The 15,655-nt window shown below is 38.3% G+C and overlaps 1 protein-coding gene across 3 annotated transcripts in view; it reads left to right on the top strand.

The window, feature by feature from the left end:
* The window catches only part of FRY (FRY microtubule binding protein), a 238,116-nt gene that overhangs the window by 50,941 nt on the left and 171,520 nt on the right, over positions 1-15,655 (top strand). The window contains exon 1 of one of the 3 annotated variants that reach the window (XM_085216041.1): positions 1,201-1,424. The exons of 1 other annotated variant lie outside the window; for it this stretch is intronic. In XM_085216041.1, the coding sequence (XP_085072167.1) occupies positions 1,220-1,424 (205 nt within the window). In that variant the 5' untranslated portion in view covers positions 1,201-1,219. Of the gene's footprint in view, positions 1-1,200; positions 1,425-15,655 lie in introns of those variants that run through there. One more of the 3 variants, XM_085216042.1, reaches the window with a different exon arrangement.

Here is a 15,655-nt window from a genome sequence, read left to right as displayed (position 1 = left end):
GCAGGGGGGTTGGAGATTCATGATCCTTGAGGTTCCTTCCAACCCAAGCCATTCTGTGGTTCTATGATAAGTGTTTCAGATGATTCAGAGAAGTAAGATTCTGTCTACAGTTGTTAAAATCTGCTTAAGTATCCATAGCCTTAGTTGCTGACATTTTAAAGTACCATTCTGCTTATTCACTTCGCTATACTATTTTTATTTTATTATGAGAAAAGTGTTTGTAGTAATACAAACTTATTAGTTTTAATTTACTAAAGAATTTTGTCTCATTTATGATACCATTCTAACTATGAAATTTCCCACAGAAAAAAAGGATTTGCCCTTTCTTCTTTCTAAACTTTAGAGAAAGGAAGACTGTATTCTTGGGGCTCAAAAGTTTTCATTGGGATAACTGGAACAAAACAAGGAGACTTTATGAACTTCTACTAAGCACCTAGGCTTAGTAGAGAATGGAGAATTTACAGACTGCATTCTTCACGTGCACGTTGAAATGGTTTGTGTTTAGTAGTCAGCAGTTATATGTACAGTATATCAGTCACACAGACAGGTCTCTGACTCTGTCTGCAGTATATATAAATGATGTAATTCTTTCTTGAGGAGAGGAACAAAGACATCTAATAATGTGGCCATTTGTGTTTTGTGTTTATCAGTCTTACAAATGTAACACTGGCAAAGGACAGGACTAAGAACTCAAACATGCTGCTTAGGTTGTACCTTTCCCAGGCAATTGACTGTATTCTGGTTTGCTTTGCTTTGTTTTTTTCTCTCACACTCGGTGTTGTTTTTTCCTTCTTTTTAAAGCAACACCTGTTTCTCTCGCCAAGATAATGAAGTATTAATGAGCTGATCTGAGAAACTCTGTAAAATACAAACGATACTAACCCAGAGGACAGTGCCTCTTACTGAAGTTGCATTCTCCCCTTTGCACAGAGTGTGCTGCTGGTTCAGGTTTGTTGAACTTCCTAATTACCTCAGAACTTTCAAACTAATGATTTTGGCGTCTCCTCCCAGTGCCGTGGAAGTGGTGCAAGGAGGGGCGATGCGGTAACCCTACACCTGTTGCAGCACACGCCTATCGACTCGCACAACTTCCCAGGCAAGTGCTGAGCTAGCCATGAGAACATCTGAGATTGCTCGGCTCTGTAACCACTAGGCTCAATCCTTCTGGATGGTCAGCTTGGCTTTACGCTGCGGTGGCTGTAAAAGTTAATGCTCTAAAATGGCAGTTGATGACAGCAGCTTGTACTCCAGGACTAGGAGTAAACTGAGTTCTCGTCAGAATCATCATAAATCAGCAAGACGGAGTAGTTTGCCACCAGACATCTTGCTCGAAAATGACTTTAAAGGCAAGTTTCAAAGAAATATTAAAAATATAGAGCCTATACATCCAAGGCGCTCCAAGAAAAGACCTTCTATTTTTTCAGGTAGGAAATGCAATGTTGAATAGTATGTTGGTACAGTATCTTTTAAACCTTTCTGTCAATGCTGGAGAAATCTAGTGGCTGACTCCAGTTAGAGCTTATTCTGTTTTAAAACCCAGGACAGTCTTCATAGATAGAAGTGAAGTACCATTATGTTTTGTTAGCCATTTGGGTTACAGTGTTGGAACCAAAAAAGAGATTTCCTGGCCTCATGTTTCTTGCTTGTGGGGATGTTTTTTAATATTTAGTCACTGATTTCTCCTAAATGTTTCTCTAGAGCTTTAAATTCTGTGTTTTGCTTAACACCACTTAGGAGCCATACAGTTAATGACTGCAGTGTAGGTTTGTACCCATTGCTGTAGAGTTCTCTCATTTAATTTTCTGGGGGAGCCCAGTTTCAGGATACACGGACTTCTGCAGTGTAGCTGACCGGTGTTTCTTTTTGTATACCCAGAAATTAACATCACTAAATACTCAAATGCATACTTTGAATTCCTTGCTTGCACTGGAGCCTATAATGACTGTAGTTAATAGTTCAGTTTAACTCCCTTGTATGTTAAGAATATCAGTACGGTGTAAGAGTGGATTTCAGTGAATATAGTGGCAAAATGTACTTTTTTGTAATTTTTAAGAAATTATTTCAAATACACCTAAAAATAGTCAGCAGATTAGCATAAAGGATTTGTTGCAAAGCAGTCAGGTCATCTTTACTAGGAGGATTTAAAAGGTTTTAGGGGAAAAAATAGAATACCAACTCATCCTTAATAAAACTGAAGGTATTGCTGTAAAGCAATTTGAAAGTGAAATCCTTTGTAGAAACAAAAATACATTGTTTTTTAAACAGTGTCTCCATTTCTAGATGGAAATGTTGATTTTAAACTTCCAGGAGGAGGATCAGCACAATCATACTGACTTTTGAGGAGATATAGTACATAAAAAAGTGATATTACTTAAATACGACTATTACTAGGTTTCTTATTAACAGCTAAGCTTATTAAAGGCATATAGATTCTCACAAGCTGAAGCAATGCTGAAGGAATGGGAATACGGTGTTAAAAGATAAAATTGGGCAATTCCATTTGTGTGGGATTTAGTACCTCAATTACATCTTTGTTATACAAAGGTATAATTGTTATACAGCACCCTACGAAATAAAACTTTATTCCTCAGTCAAAAATAAATAAATAATAATAAAAAACCTTGTCATATCTGAAGTCAAATGACTCAGATGTGTCCAAGGCTCCCACACTTCCCAGTTCCTGAACAGGCTCTTCTGGAAGTGATGTAGTCTGCTGGTGACTCTCAAAGCACATTATTTTGTATAGGGCTGAGCCTCTCTTTCTCAACAGCTGCTTTTTGTTTTTTATCTTTTCTGATTCTTAATTAGTTTGTTTTTCCTCCAGCATCTTTTCTCCTTTTTCCCCTATACATCAACCCTTTTTGCTAGAAGAGTCACGTTGAACAGCCTTGTGCTTATTCTCCACTATCCTTATTCTGTTGTGCCCACATCTGTTTCTCCTGTAGTCTGTGATTGGAAGGTTTTTATTTAAAAAAATCAGTTCTTCTGTCTCACAGTTCTTTCCACCCTCCCAGATTACCATGCTTGTAATAATGCTCCACAGTTTGTGCTGTGACACATAGGAGCCCTTTAATGTACTTTGTGTGCCTGGACTACTGCCACTGCATTTGTGAAATCCACTGCAACTCTGTTACTGTACACTCAAGGGCACTTAACTCACAGGTAATGCAAATTGCTTGCCATAAGCAATTGATAGAGATGATGGAAAAATGGGTGTAGTCTTTCATTTGGTAGGTCAGCAGTATACATGGGAGAAGCTTTACTTGATTTGCTTTTGAAAATAGGTTAACTAAGTAAGCCCGAAGTCATCTAGACTGTTTTCTTTAGTGCTGTAATGTGGATTAGAATGGAAATAGAAGTATATTGATTTACTTCTTCGTAGTCCTTTGCATCACTGCTGAAATTCTCTGAATAATGAGATCTCACTTCTATCAATCTGGACGTCTATTATTATATATATGTATGTCATCCTGAAAGTAATGCCTCCTATTTATTTCCATGGAAACTACAAATGAGCACAATAACACTATTTGGTTGAGCAATTTCTCACCTACAAAACACTGATTTTCAACAGTCACCACCATTAGCTATGCATTTTCTCCAGCTATGAACAAGAGCCTGCATGCCATGCTCATGAAAATCTGCACCAGAGGAGGTGACCCACTGTCACTGTCACCACTGCTGAAAACCACCACCCACCACCTCACTGTGCTCACGCACCAACTGTTTGGTCTCCATAATGTTCAGCAAACATTGATGAATGCAGTGGGTACAGCTGTTTCTGCATGGAGGAATTCCACATCTTTGCTTCAGTTGCACCTCCATATCAGATGCTGTTCTATCAGACTGCCCCTCTGCTGCCATCTGTCACACCGTGACAAATGTAACAGAAGGGGGAAGGTTCAGCCTCTTCTGCCATACCTTGGGGTCAACATTATAAATTAGGAGGCATTAGTTTCACAGTGGTCCTCATATTTTAAATCTATATCATTTTGACTCTTCCACCTTCTTTTAATTCTAGCATCTCAGCTTAGCCTTTAATTTCAACATGAATCTGTCTCAGTTTTAGGATGTGCTTGTAGCTTAATTAAGAATCAGAAAAGATAAAAAACAAAAAGCAGCTGTTGAGAAATAGCAGAAAACAGAAGGCTGTGGGGATACCTCATTGCAGCCTTCCAATATTTAACGTGCATTTATAAATGAGAGGGAGACAGATTTTTTACATGGTTTGATAGGACAAGAAGGAATGGCTTTAAACTAATAAAAGGAATGAGATATTAGGAGGAAATTCTTCACTCAGAGGGTAGTGAGGCCCTGGCACAGCTGCCTAGAGAAGCTGTGGATGCCCCATCCCTGGAGTTGTTCAAAGCTGGGTTGGATCGGCCCGGGGCAACCTGAGCTAGTAGGTGGCAACCAGTCCACTGCAGGGGGATTGGAACTGGGTGGTCTTTATGATCTCTTCCTACCAAAACCATTCTGTGCTTCTGTGACTTTATGATCGTGTACATCTTCTTTTCCTTATTTATTTTCTATCTTAAAGAATCTAAGTAATAAAACAGTGAGCAGTGATGCATAAAGACATCAAGGTGCAAGGCATGTAGATCAATTCATACATTGAGACTCCTGTTTGATGCAGACATAGAGAGAGGCCTCTTGCATGCCTTCAGCTTGCTTTATGTTCATTTTTGAGCTGTGATAGCTGGAAACTAATTGTTTAAAAATGAAAGCTTGAACTTGAAGAGAGTGACACATCTGGTCATCATGAAGTTAGTCATTCATGTGTGCCTGGACAGGGCTATCCAAGCACTGGTGTCAGCAAGTTGTTGTGTGCCTTCTGCATGGCAAGATGAGAGGAGGACAGCAAATGTGACTTGGAGGAGAAATCATGGTGTGGCCAAAGGGATACACTGCACAGAGATACTTTTTCTTCTTTAAATAAAACACTTCATTTCTTCTTTAAATTCATAATGTTTAGAACTATTGCATGCGTCAAGGCTTGCTTAATATCGACTTGCTAATATCTACATTTTTTTCTACTGTTTTACAACTATGCAGAGAAGTACGATTAAAAAAATGTCTACTTGGAAACCAGTTCTTACTTCAGGCAGGGCATGTTTGTTTAGGTATGCGCCATTGAAAATCCACTTCTAGTACTGTTAGTATCTTGCGGGTTTTTTCCTTCTTCATTTGCATGCGTCTCATAGTATTGTAGAACGATGCTTATTGACGATTTTAGAGGAAAGAAGGTGAGAAAAACTGTATTTTCTGCCTGTCCCAGGACCAGGCACTACTTGAGTCTGTGGCCCATGCCAGTGACTCAGGCATTGGCTTCACAGCCAAAGTCAGCCCTGTGTTGTCAGTGGGATGATTAACACATTATCTCTTCTTTTGTACACTAGGGTTGTGTTGTCAGTTAACGTTAATGAAGGTCATTTGTTAACAGTACTTTATCTAGCTACTTCAAGTAAGAATGTAGGATTCTGGCCTCTAACTTTTACAACAGAATGGCTAGTATTTTATAACAAATTCACTGCTTTTTTTTTCAGTGAAAATATTGTCGCAATTAGAAGTCTTGAGGCACTCTATCAAAGCATTTCTGGAGTTCAGACCAGCATACAGTCTAGCAAAGTCACTTTCTAAAATAAGTAAGTTGACCTGAAACCATATTTGTATCTTAATTAAAATACTGAAAACAAAGAAAGGAGGGTTTTATATGTAAGAAAAACATTTGAAAGTTGTTCAGCAATGATAGGAATAAATATTTCTCATAAGACATGGTGGGAATAAAGCAGCCATTACGTATGATTTTTGATTGGCTTTGTTAATTGGGAAAGACTGGTCAAATTCTAATTAGTTCAAATAAGGACACTTAAAATCATGGATACAATTTGTATCTTCATTCAAAGTTATAATGATGTGTGTTCAGTATTTTAATTTGCTGAAGAATTGAGTATCCTTCCTCCTTTCAGAATAAGTTGTACTGCATGGAAATAGCATATACTTATCTGCACAGAATAATTTCTGTTCACTTATGGTACCCGTAGTCCCACTCTGGTCATTAAAGCTTGATAGAACAGTTTGTATTGGCGTTGCATTTCCAATTATCATCCATTGATAGCAGAAGGGAAGGCAAGACTGACTTGTCTCAAAGTTCTTTACTTCCCTCTCTAACTTCAAAATAAAAAAAAGGAGACTTATTTTTCCCTAATGTTCTTAGCAAGACCTTTTGCTAATTGAAAATGGGAGGGGGGGAATGTAATCATTATTTGTTGCTTATATTGGAAATTGGCATTAGTTCTGTATGTTACTGTAGTTTTTGGAGCCTTACTTTGAGATAATCCACTATGTTAACAAATTGGTATGCTGCTGAATGAGAGCTTGCCCATCCGTTGATCTGGGTGAGTGACCACTTTTTTATTAATAGAAGTTAGAACATTGATAACTTCTTGCTTTTTTTCTTGGCATTCTGAATTTTTATGCTCACTTATGTATTCCTATGTATGTTACTTAATACTTTGTCAGCAACTTGGTTCTTGACTGTTTTCTTTAAGTGTCATTTTCTTCAGAAAGGATGGGTTGATGATTCAGAGGACAGGTTGGGGTTGTGCATTTAGAAAAGTCTGATGCAACATGTATGTTGTCAAACTTGTTTTCTTCTTGCATTCACTGGTATTTTATGGACTGTGAAGACGGATTTCCTGATGCTTTTGTAGGCAGGAGGTGAAGATACAGTCTGACCTTTCATTTATGTTTGGGACATAAGGGAAACTTTTTGTGTGACTCGAGGGTGAAGATGAGGTGAAGGTAGGGGAGAAGGTGAGGTTAACTTAGGTAAGGTTCTTTCTGGTTCTGTGATATGGATTTTTCTTTTCTTCCTTAGTGCAAAGCAAAACAAACAACTGTTGAGTTGTCTCCTAGATTTATTGCTGTATTGCCACCATCTGCTGCTGTAGATCTAAAATCCTTGCTTTAAAGCAGAGTTTGGTGGTTGAGTGAAGAAAACCCACTGTACACACAGTAACATCTTGCAAATCATATTTCCAAAGGTTTATAGACCTCACTGTGCTGAAGGTTCTTGTGAGGCAATAAAAGCTGTTGCTTCCTGATTTCAACACAAGCTTCTTCTTGTGCTGCCTTAGAAACAGAATGGGAAAAAGAATGTTGTTTAGAAATGTGACTTGCCTGTTTGACCCTTTATCTATCTGCTGTGTGCTATCTAGAAGATAATAATTACATGGGTAGAATGACATCTTAAAATGTGCACGGAATGCTTTCTGTCTGAGAAACATACCACGCTCCTTCTTTTATATGGATATATAATTTTGAAGAGGTGGTGAATTAATATTCATATAAGTTGCATCTCCAACAGAGTATGTTAATATAAAATGTACTGGAATTTAAAATAGAAAGTTAATGTGAGAACATACAAGAGCACAGTCACTCTTTTCATGGAATGGCAATAGCCCTAACTATGTTTCATGTGCAGTAATTGCATGAGGGTTTGTTGGCACTAATATTTAAATATTCCTTTTAAGTCAATCTTTTTTTTTTTTGCTGCAACGTGATAATATATATTTTTTTCTCTCCTCTGGTTTAAAATGCATGTTAAAGGGCAGACTCACCGTAAACTGTGCCCACTTTTGTCCCATAAAGACTTATATTTGTGCTAATGGATTGCAAAAATCGCCAACAATAATCTTTTTTATTGAGTTGAGAAATACATATAATTTCATTACATAAAAGAGAAGAGGTTACTTTTAAAGCCTTTTAAAGAAGAGATACTTCTGTTGTAATCAAAAGCATATCAGCCAAGAAAAATGTTTCAAAAGAATTAGACTTAAGGGTTAAGGATTTAGCCTTTTCCCGATGTGTATTTTGTTCCTCTGCTGAAGTGTAGTTTTCACATAACCCAGTGTAGTTAATGACATTGAAGTGCATTGTCTTGACACTCAGATAGATCAATAGACTCACTCAACATCTACTTCCTGTACAGTGCTTGCTTACTTACAGGGAGTTTTGCAGACATGCTGGATGCTTTTTGTGGTTAGCTGTTCTTCCTTCAGCTATTCATACTTCACCTGGCATTACATAGTTAATAGGAGTACACAAGCAAAATCTGATAATCTTGAGTAGCTGAAATAAAAATTCTCAACGTTTTATTTGCATTCATTTCTTTACTATCATGCTGTACCTGAATTTTTAAGGTGAGGATGAGGGAATAGTTTTAAAAATACATATTTGTGTGTGTCTGTGCTTAGGAGTTTCTGAATATACTTAATTTCAAGAAGAATAATATAAATTCGTATTTTATTTGTGCCTTCGGGTTCAGAGAATAACATTTTGTCTGAAGAGTAGTAATGATAATAAAATCCATTTTAATTACAGAAGGCTACCCAGTGAAAACTCTCTGAATGTAGCTAGAGTTAGCTGGAAGACATCTTGTACTGCTTCTCTTGATGAAATGCCTTGATAGTGAAAAGAAATCTTTACGGGACTCCTCGTAAAACAGCTATAGATTGCTAGGTATTGGGTTCGTATGATTGGATTTTTATAAAAAAAACAAATTACATCTGCTGTATGCCCCATATTAAATGTCTTCCTTTCTAGGAATCAGGAGTATTTAATTTGGCATGCGAACTTTGTGAAACTGGGAGATTGGATCTTAAATGAGGAACTTAATTTCAGTTAGAAGTTCAAGACGTTCTTTGTTATGTTTGGATTTTGGGGAATTATAGAGTGGTTCCATGATTCTTGGTTTATCCATGTTGTTTTGAGATATTTTGAGGGTTTTCTGGGGTGTCGAAGTTGCACAGCACTTAACAGGGTGAAATCAATTTAAATTCTTTTTGCCTGCGATATACTGAGAGCTAACTGCTGCACAATGCTGTAATGAAATTATAAGCAGATGTGCTACTGCATCTGACAGGACGAGGGGAAATGGCCTCAAGTTGTGCCAGGATAAGTTTAGGTTGGATATCAGGAAACACTTCTTTACAGAAAGGCTTGTTAAGCACTGGAATAGGCTGCCCAGGAAGGTGGTTGAGTCACCATCCCTGGATGTGTTTAAAAACTGTTTGGATGTGGTGCTCAGGGACATGAGTTAGCAGAGGGTTGTTAGAGTTAGGGTAGTATGGTTAGGTTGTGGTTGGACTTGATGATCTTTAAGGTCTTTTCCAACCTGAGCAATTCTATGATTCTGTGATTCTGTGATACTGAAGACACCCAACAAGCAGCTGCTCACGTTTTTTAATCATGTGCTTAAGTTGCACTTAAATTAAAAAAAAATCTTAACGTAAAAAATCTTCCCTGTCCATTATGGGAAGACATAACTGTTTGAAGTAAAAAGTTTCTGCAGATAATGTAAATTGTATGTGTGTGATATAACCTTGTGGCTGCTTTTCCAAGGTTCTGACTGTATGAGGATTTTTGTTTTGTTTGTTTGTTTGTTTTAATGCTGAGTGTACTGCTGTGACTTTCTGTGGGAATTCCTGCTTCTGAAATTTCGCTGTCCATAATGACAATAAGCTGTAGTTGCAGAATGCTTTATTATGTATCCCTGTACTCCCTTTGCTGTAAATGATCTACTTTTCCTAATAAACCTCCTCTGGGGGTAATTTGTAATGTAAATAACGAACTAGCATAATAATCTTTAGTTATAATGTTTAGTCCCCCTACTGGTAAGAAGAGGGGCAGTCAGCAAGTGCCATTTTCCTTAAGGTAGCCTCCGTTATCCTGAATTTTTTATTTAGTTTAGAATCTCTAACCTAGTTAGTACAGCTTGTTTCTTCTCTCCCATTCCTCATATTCAAGTCAGGGAAGTATCTCTCTAGCAAAGCTGCTCCGTTTCATCACCATTCTGTCTGGACCAACCGTCAGTCTCTCCTGACAATTGATAGTTCAGAAGTCATCAGTAGTCAGCGAATTGAGAGTTGGATATTGATACTATTTCTTAAAATATGTTTTATTGTTTGCATGTAGGCTTTTTCATGCAGTCTGTTCTTGTGGCCAGAGAGCAACCACAGGTATTAATATAGGCAGGCGTATCCTTCATGGTCTGGCATAACTCAATCATCAGTCTGGCCAGTGACATAATGTGATTGACTATAAAGGTCATTAAAACTCAGTACCAGTTTGTTCAGTTACTCACCTTTAACTGCTTCCAAGAGAACATGTTTAGATTTCATGGGCAGTTATTGACTCTTGTATAGAATATCATTCAAGTGTTATCTTTCCAATAGATGCTGTGGCCCTACCTCAAATTAAAAACTCTTATCTGCAGAGGAGGTTTCACTGTTAACACATAGATATAGGTGTAGAAGAAGGGTAATAAAAGAAGAGCAGAATACCAGAACCCAAATGAAGTTCACAACATGCAACTATTGGGTCTGAAATGAATTAAAATTTTCTGCCTAATGGTTGAGGATAAAAAAAATTGTACTTGCAAAAGTCAATGTATGTCCAATTCTAAATTCTGGATCTCAAAAACAAACAGTTCATTCTTTAGAAGCTAATAATGTGTTATTCAAATTTAAATTTGTATAATACTAAATGTTACATGACTCTTAACTGAGAGTGGTTTCATGGTTTGTCCTTTACACGATTTCAGGGTTAAAAACATTTCATTCTTCCCCAAAATCTAAATTTATGCTTGATGAAGAGGTCTGCATAATCTTGATACTTCCAATTTGAAAGCCTACCCTGGAAGAGGTCTGAGTGAGTATGTAATCTTCACTCAACAGTGGGAAGAATTATTGCAATAGAGATGGAATAGGCCAAACTACTCAATGCCTTCTTTGCCTCAGTCTTTCCAGATAAGACTGGCCTTCAGGAATCCCAGGCCCCAGGCCTGCAGCAAGATAGATTTACCTCTTGATAGAGAGGTTACAGGTTAGGGAACATTGTAAACAAACTTGACACACATGAGTTGATGGGACCTGACAGGATGCAACCAGAAGAACTGAAGAAGCTGGCCACCATTACTGTTGGCCAGTTCCAGTGGTCTTTTAAAGCTCTTTCCAATGGGGGAGGTTACTGGGGACTGGAAGAGCGCAGATGTGACTCCTGTGATCAAGGTGAGCAAGAAAGAGGATTCAGGAAACTACAAGCTAGTCAACGTCCTCAACTGAGATGATGGAGCAAAGAATCCAGGAACCAATTTCCAAACATAGAAATAGATGACTGGGAGCAGTCAGCATGCTTATATGAGGAAAGAATCATGCTTGACCAACTTCATCCTGCAGAGAAGGACCTGGGGGTTTTGGTGAATGGAAAACTGAACATGAGCCAGCAGTGTGTGCTTGCAGTTCAGAAGGCCAACGGAATTCTGGGCTCTATCAGAAGAGAGGTGGCCAGCAGGGACAGGGAGGTGATTGTCCCTTCCTACCTTTGTGAACACCCATCTGGATTACTGCATCCAGGTCTGGGGTCCCCAGTACAGGAAAGATATGGAGCTGTTGGAGAGGATCCAGAGGAAGGCCATGAAGGTGATCAGAGGGCTGGAGCACCTCTCCTGCAAAGACAGGCTGAGGGAGCTGGGCTTGTTTAGCTTGGAGAAGAGAAGCCTGCAAGGAGACCTCATTGCAGCCTTCCAGTATTTAAAAGGGGATTATAAGCAGGAGGGCAAACAACTTTTTACAAAGGTAGATAGTGATGGAACAAGCAGGAATGGTTTTAAGCGTAAAGCAGGAAGGTTTAGATTGTATGTCAGGAAAAAGTTCTTTACAGAGAGAGTGGTGAGATGCTGGACCAGGCTGCCCAGAGGTTGCTTAACTCAACAACCTTCTGCAGTGAGACAGCTGGCTTGGTGGATGATGGGAGTGGAGGCTCTATTGTTTATCTCCACTTCAGAAATGCTTTTGACAGTATTTTCTGTAACAGTTCCATATACAAATGAGTGAAATACAAATTGGATAAAAGGGCATTGAGGTGCCTTGGAAACTGTGCAGCTGGATTGAAAGGGCTATGGTTGGAGCTGGAAGTCAGTCATTACCAGTGTGCCCCAGAGGTCAGTACTGGGGCTAGTACTGTTTAATAGGCATTTCAGGAACATCAAAAAAAGGAAAAATCGAGTTGATATGACTTTAGCACAGTTTTATCTAATGTGTCCCTCATTACTTCTACAAGTACTTTGGCTTGTAACCCACTTTGCATTACTGAAAATTGTACTGGTCAGCTTGCACATCCAGAACTATTATGGTTGTTGTGAAATTTCCTGATTCTTCTTTTTGTAGAGTCTTCACTACTTGATGGCATCAGAAAAACATTATTTCTTTTTGCTTTTTGTGAAAGATGAATTATAAAGACATGAAAACAGTCCTACAGACCTACATCAAACTTTATTGTGTGCTGCCTGTAGCCCATGGCTGTTGCTGCAGGAGGCACAGACACTTTTTCCATCCTCTTTGTTTTCATCAGTTTCAGATACTTGCAACAGGAATAGGTGCATTTCCTTCATCAGATTTGTCATCTTGAAGAAAAAGAAAAGTTTTGTTGTTATTTTTATTTTACCATGTTTGCAATAATCCCAGTTTTAGGTATAGGCCGCTAAATTTAGCATCTAATTAAGTGTTTAACAACATTAAGTGTTCTGGAACTGAGAACATTAGGTCGGGCTTCAAGCTGAGGCCAGTGAAAAATGGTTTTGTGCTCTCCCAGTAGCCTGATTTTACTTCTTACTTGTGGCTTGTTGGCCACAGCGGAGGAGCAAACTGATGAGAAACCAGCAGTGCTGTTCTGCTTTTTTAACTAGGGGTGCTTTCTGACCTGGATGATGAGGATGGAACACATCTTTAAAAACTTAGACATTTGCTGAATAGATGTCCATGCGTAAGCTAGTCACTTGAAGCTCACTTTATGGTTATTGAAGAGAAACGGGTCATATTTGAGGTCAGTTCACATGATCTGTTGTAGATTCCAGCATTAAATGGGATGAATCAGCCCTTATTTCCATATACTGACTACAAGATATCCAAGCTGAGTAACTGAATTTGGGGTACTTATACTGAAAAATTCTACTTTTGGTCAAATAAGTTCTACCTCAGCTTTGTCCTTACAGCCAAGTAAGAGACAAATCAAGACACAAAGAAAGGAAAGGAAAGGGAAAATTCTTAGCGACTTCCACTCTTCCACAATATTGCTGGCCTGCACATTGGTGATTCATAAACAAAGCTCTCAAAAAGCATGACAGGATCATTTCTGAAATCTCAAAATAATAAAGCATGGGTTTGTATGCTTCTCAGTCATAAGTTCTTGCAATCTTTTAAAAATAATTATTAGCTATAGTCTTTGTATTCATAAGTGCTTATTTCATTTTATTTTAATGAAGAATTATTGCTTCTTTTAAATACTAAAACATTATGTTTACTAACACAAAATTTGAACACCATGAATGTAAGGTGCTTCTTTATACCGTTTTTTTGGGATTCCATCAGTTCTGTGCGTCATATCATGCAGCTTTTTATCAAGCAGCATGATATGATGGGGTGCATCACTTGCAGAAGATACCAACTGTGAGCTCTGAGCTGCTTTAACTAGCTTCTTAGGGGTATTCAATCATATTAGGTATGCAGTGATATCCTTATTTCCCCATCCTGTCCTGGTTGTGCGGGTATCCCAGGTGTCAGGACTTCTCAAGGAGTTGAGGATTTTGTATGTTTGAAGCCTTTCATTGCTTTGTGAAGAATAAAATAAGATTTCGTGCAAACTATTGGGAAAAGAGATTAAAATTAGTTTTGTGTATTGACAATGTGAATGATAGTAATGTTCATTTAAATGTCTTAAGTTCTTATTATGTAATATTCCTTAGTATGCTCAGTGCTATTTCTGCGTATCAGTCAAGTGCTGAATGCTCATTGTATTCGTTTGATGTATGACATGAACACTTCTTTGTAACAACCATTAGATCATTCAGTATTTGTTTTAAGATGAACTTGAAAAGGATGCTGCATGAAAGTTCCTTCCCATATCCCCAAAGAAACACATTAAAAGGGAAAAATATGTATATACATACATACTGATAGCTGAAACATATCTGAGATATTTAATTTGTGGTTCTTTTTATTTTTTCTTTTCTTTTTCCCCAAAGGTCATTATTATCTTCAGTTCAGATTCACTTTGAATACAAATTGCCTCCTGTGTGTCCATGGGAACAGCTACACTGCAGGCCTGATTGCAGCAGCTCTTTGGGCTAGGTGTGCTCCTCTCTTCTTCGGAGCTGACCTCGCTCTTCTGCACTTTAGCTAGCTTGCTGGCTGAGCAAGTCTAGGGGATGCTATTTTGTCACCAGTTTTTATCCCATGGTAAAAAGATTCACTAAAAGTATGTAAACTTGCTTTTATGTTCCCGTATCCCAGAACTGCAAAAACTGATTTCTGTTTGAAGAGCCTGTATATTTGGTGAAGAAAACTTGTTTATTTTTTCCCTTTAATGCCATTTTCAAACTGTTTTTTTTTGTTTTTGTTTAATGTGGACTAAGCAACATGGACTCTATCAGCTTAACATTCTGATCTCCTGACGAAACCTCATAGAAACAAATACGGGTTGTAGCAGTTGCTTTTTCATAACGCATACAGCCTGCTGTCCACATAGATTGATATCTTAGTGTAAATATTTTGATGCAATTGTATGCTATGGAGAATTATTAGTATTGCAAATACACGTGTATGTGAGAAATTATGTTTGCATCTTGTAAATATTTATCGAGTCAGCTTTAGTCTATTTTAACATTTGCAAATGGTTTAGTTTGGATCCAGAATACCAAGAATAGCTCTCAACTACTGTAAGGATGTTTCTGGTTTCTCTGGCAACTGAACTTATCGTAAGTGGACTATAAGTAAATAAAATCTCTGGCCTGACCTAGGCAGGAGATCGGACTGATTATCACAGTCCACTGTGGCTTTTAAAACCTTTAAGCTCTTTGCTTGGCAGTGTTGCTTGCATTTAGGATCTGGAATGTGTCTGTTCCTGGAGCAGCCAGAGTAGCACAAGAGATCAGCCAACAAGGTGGAATAACGTTCTTCAGTAAAACACAGTGCCTGATGCAGATGTTTGTAAATTCAAACTAGCTTTGTTGGGAAAGCTGTTTGACTATGTAACACTTACATTAGTATATCTTTGGTTATGTGTTGGGCTTTTTTTTTTTTAATTAATCAATCCCTACAGCCTGCCCTGTGTTGATGGTGACTGTGTGCCACAGTGATCAATTGAATGTAACACTGCCTCTCCTGTATTTCCCAAAACAGCACCCAAATGAAGTTTCTGCTCCAACCTGAGAGATATGAGGAGAATGTGGGGAGAAAAAAGAAGACGGGAGGAATTTTCACCTTTTCTGTCAGTAGCACTATGTTAGATTACGTTAAATCAGACATGAAAACACACCCGGAGTCAAATCTGTGGTATTATTGGAAGAGGAAGAAGTATTTTCATACTCTTGGGGAAGTTCTAGCTTTGTCGTGAGTTCTGTCAGCACTGATGCTCTGCTTTCAATTCACTGAATTAATCAGGAGCTAGTGATGACCTCCCTCGATTTGTGGGAGGGTTCAGGCCAGGTCCTGTGTTGACGACCTGCATGAAACAGCAGATACCGTGTCACCAAGTGCTGCTGCTCCAGGGAAGCTCACATTCCTCCCCAAGGAGCACGGCCAGGGCTCTTTGCCCC

The sequence above is a fragment of the Meleagris gallopavo genome, chromosome 1 (assembly GCF_905368555.1).
Source record: "Meleagris gallopavo chromosome 1, MGAL_WU_HG_1.1, whole genome shotgun sequence".
Classification (NCBI taxonomy): domain Eukaryota; kingdom Metazoa; phylum Chordata; class Aves; order Galliformes; family Phasianidae; genus Meleagris; species Meleagris gallopavo.
The sequence above is the reverse complement of the archived record's forward strand: the minus strand, read 5'-3'. Positions and strand labels throughout refer to the sequence as shown.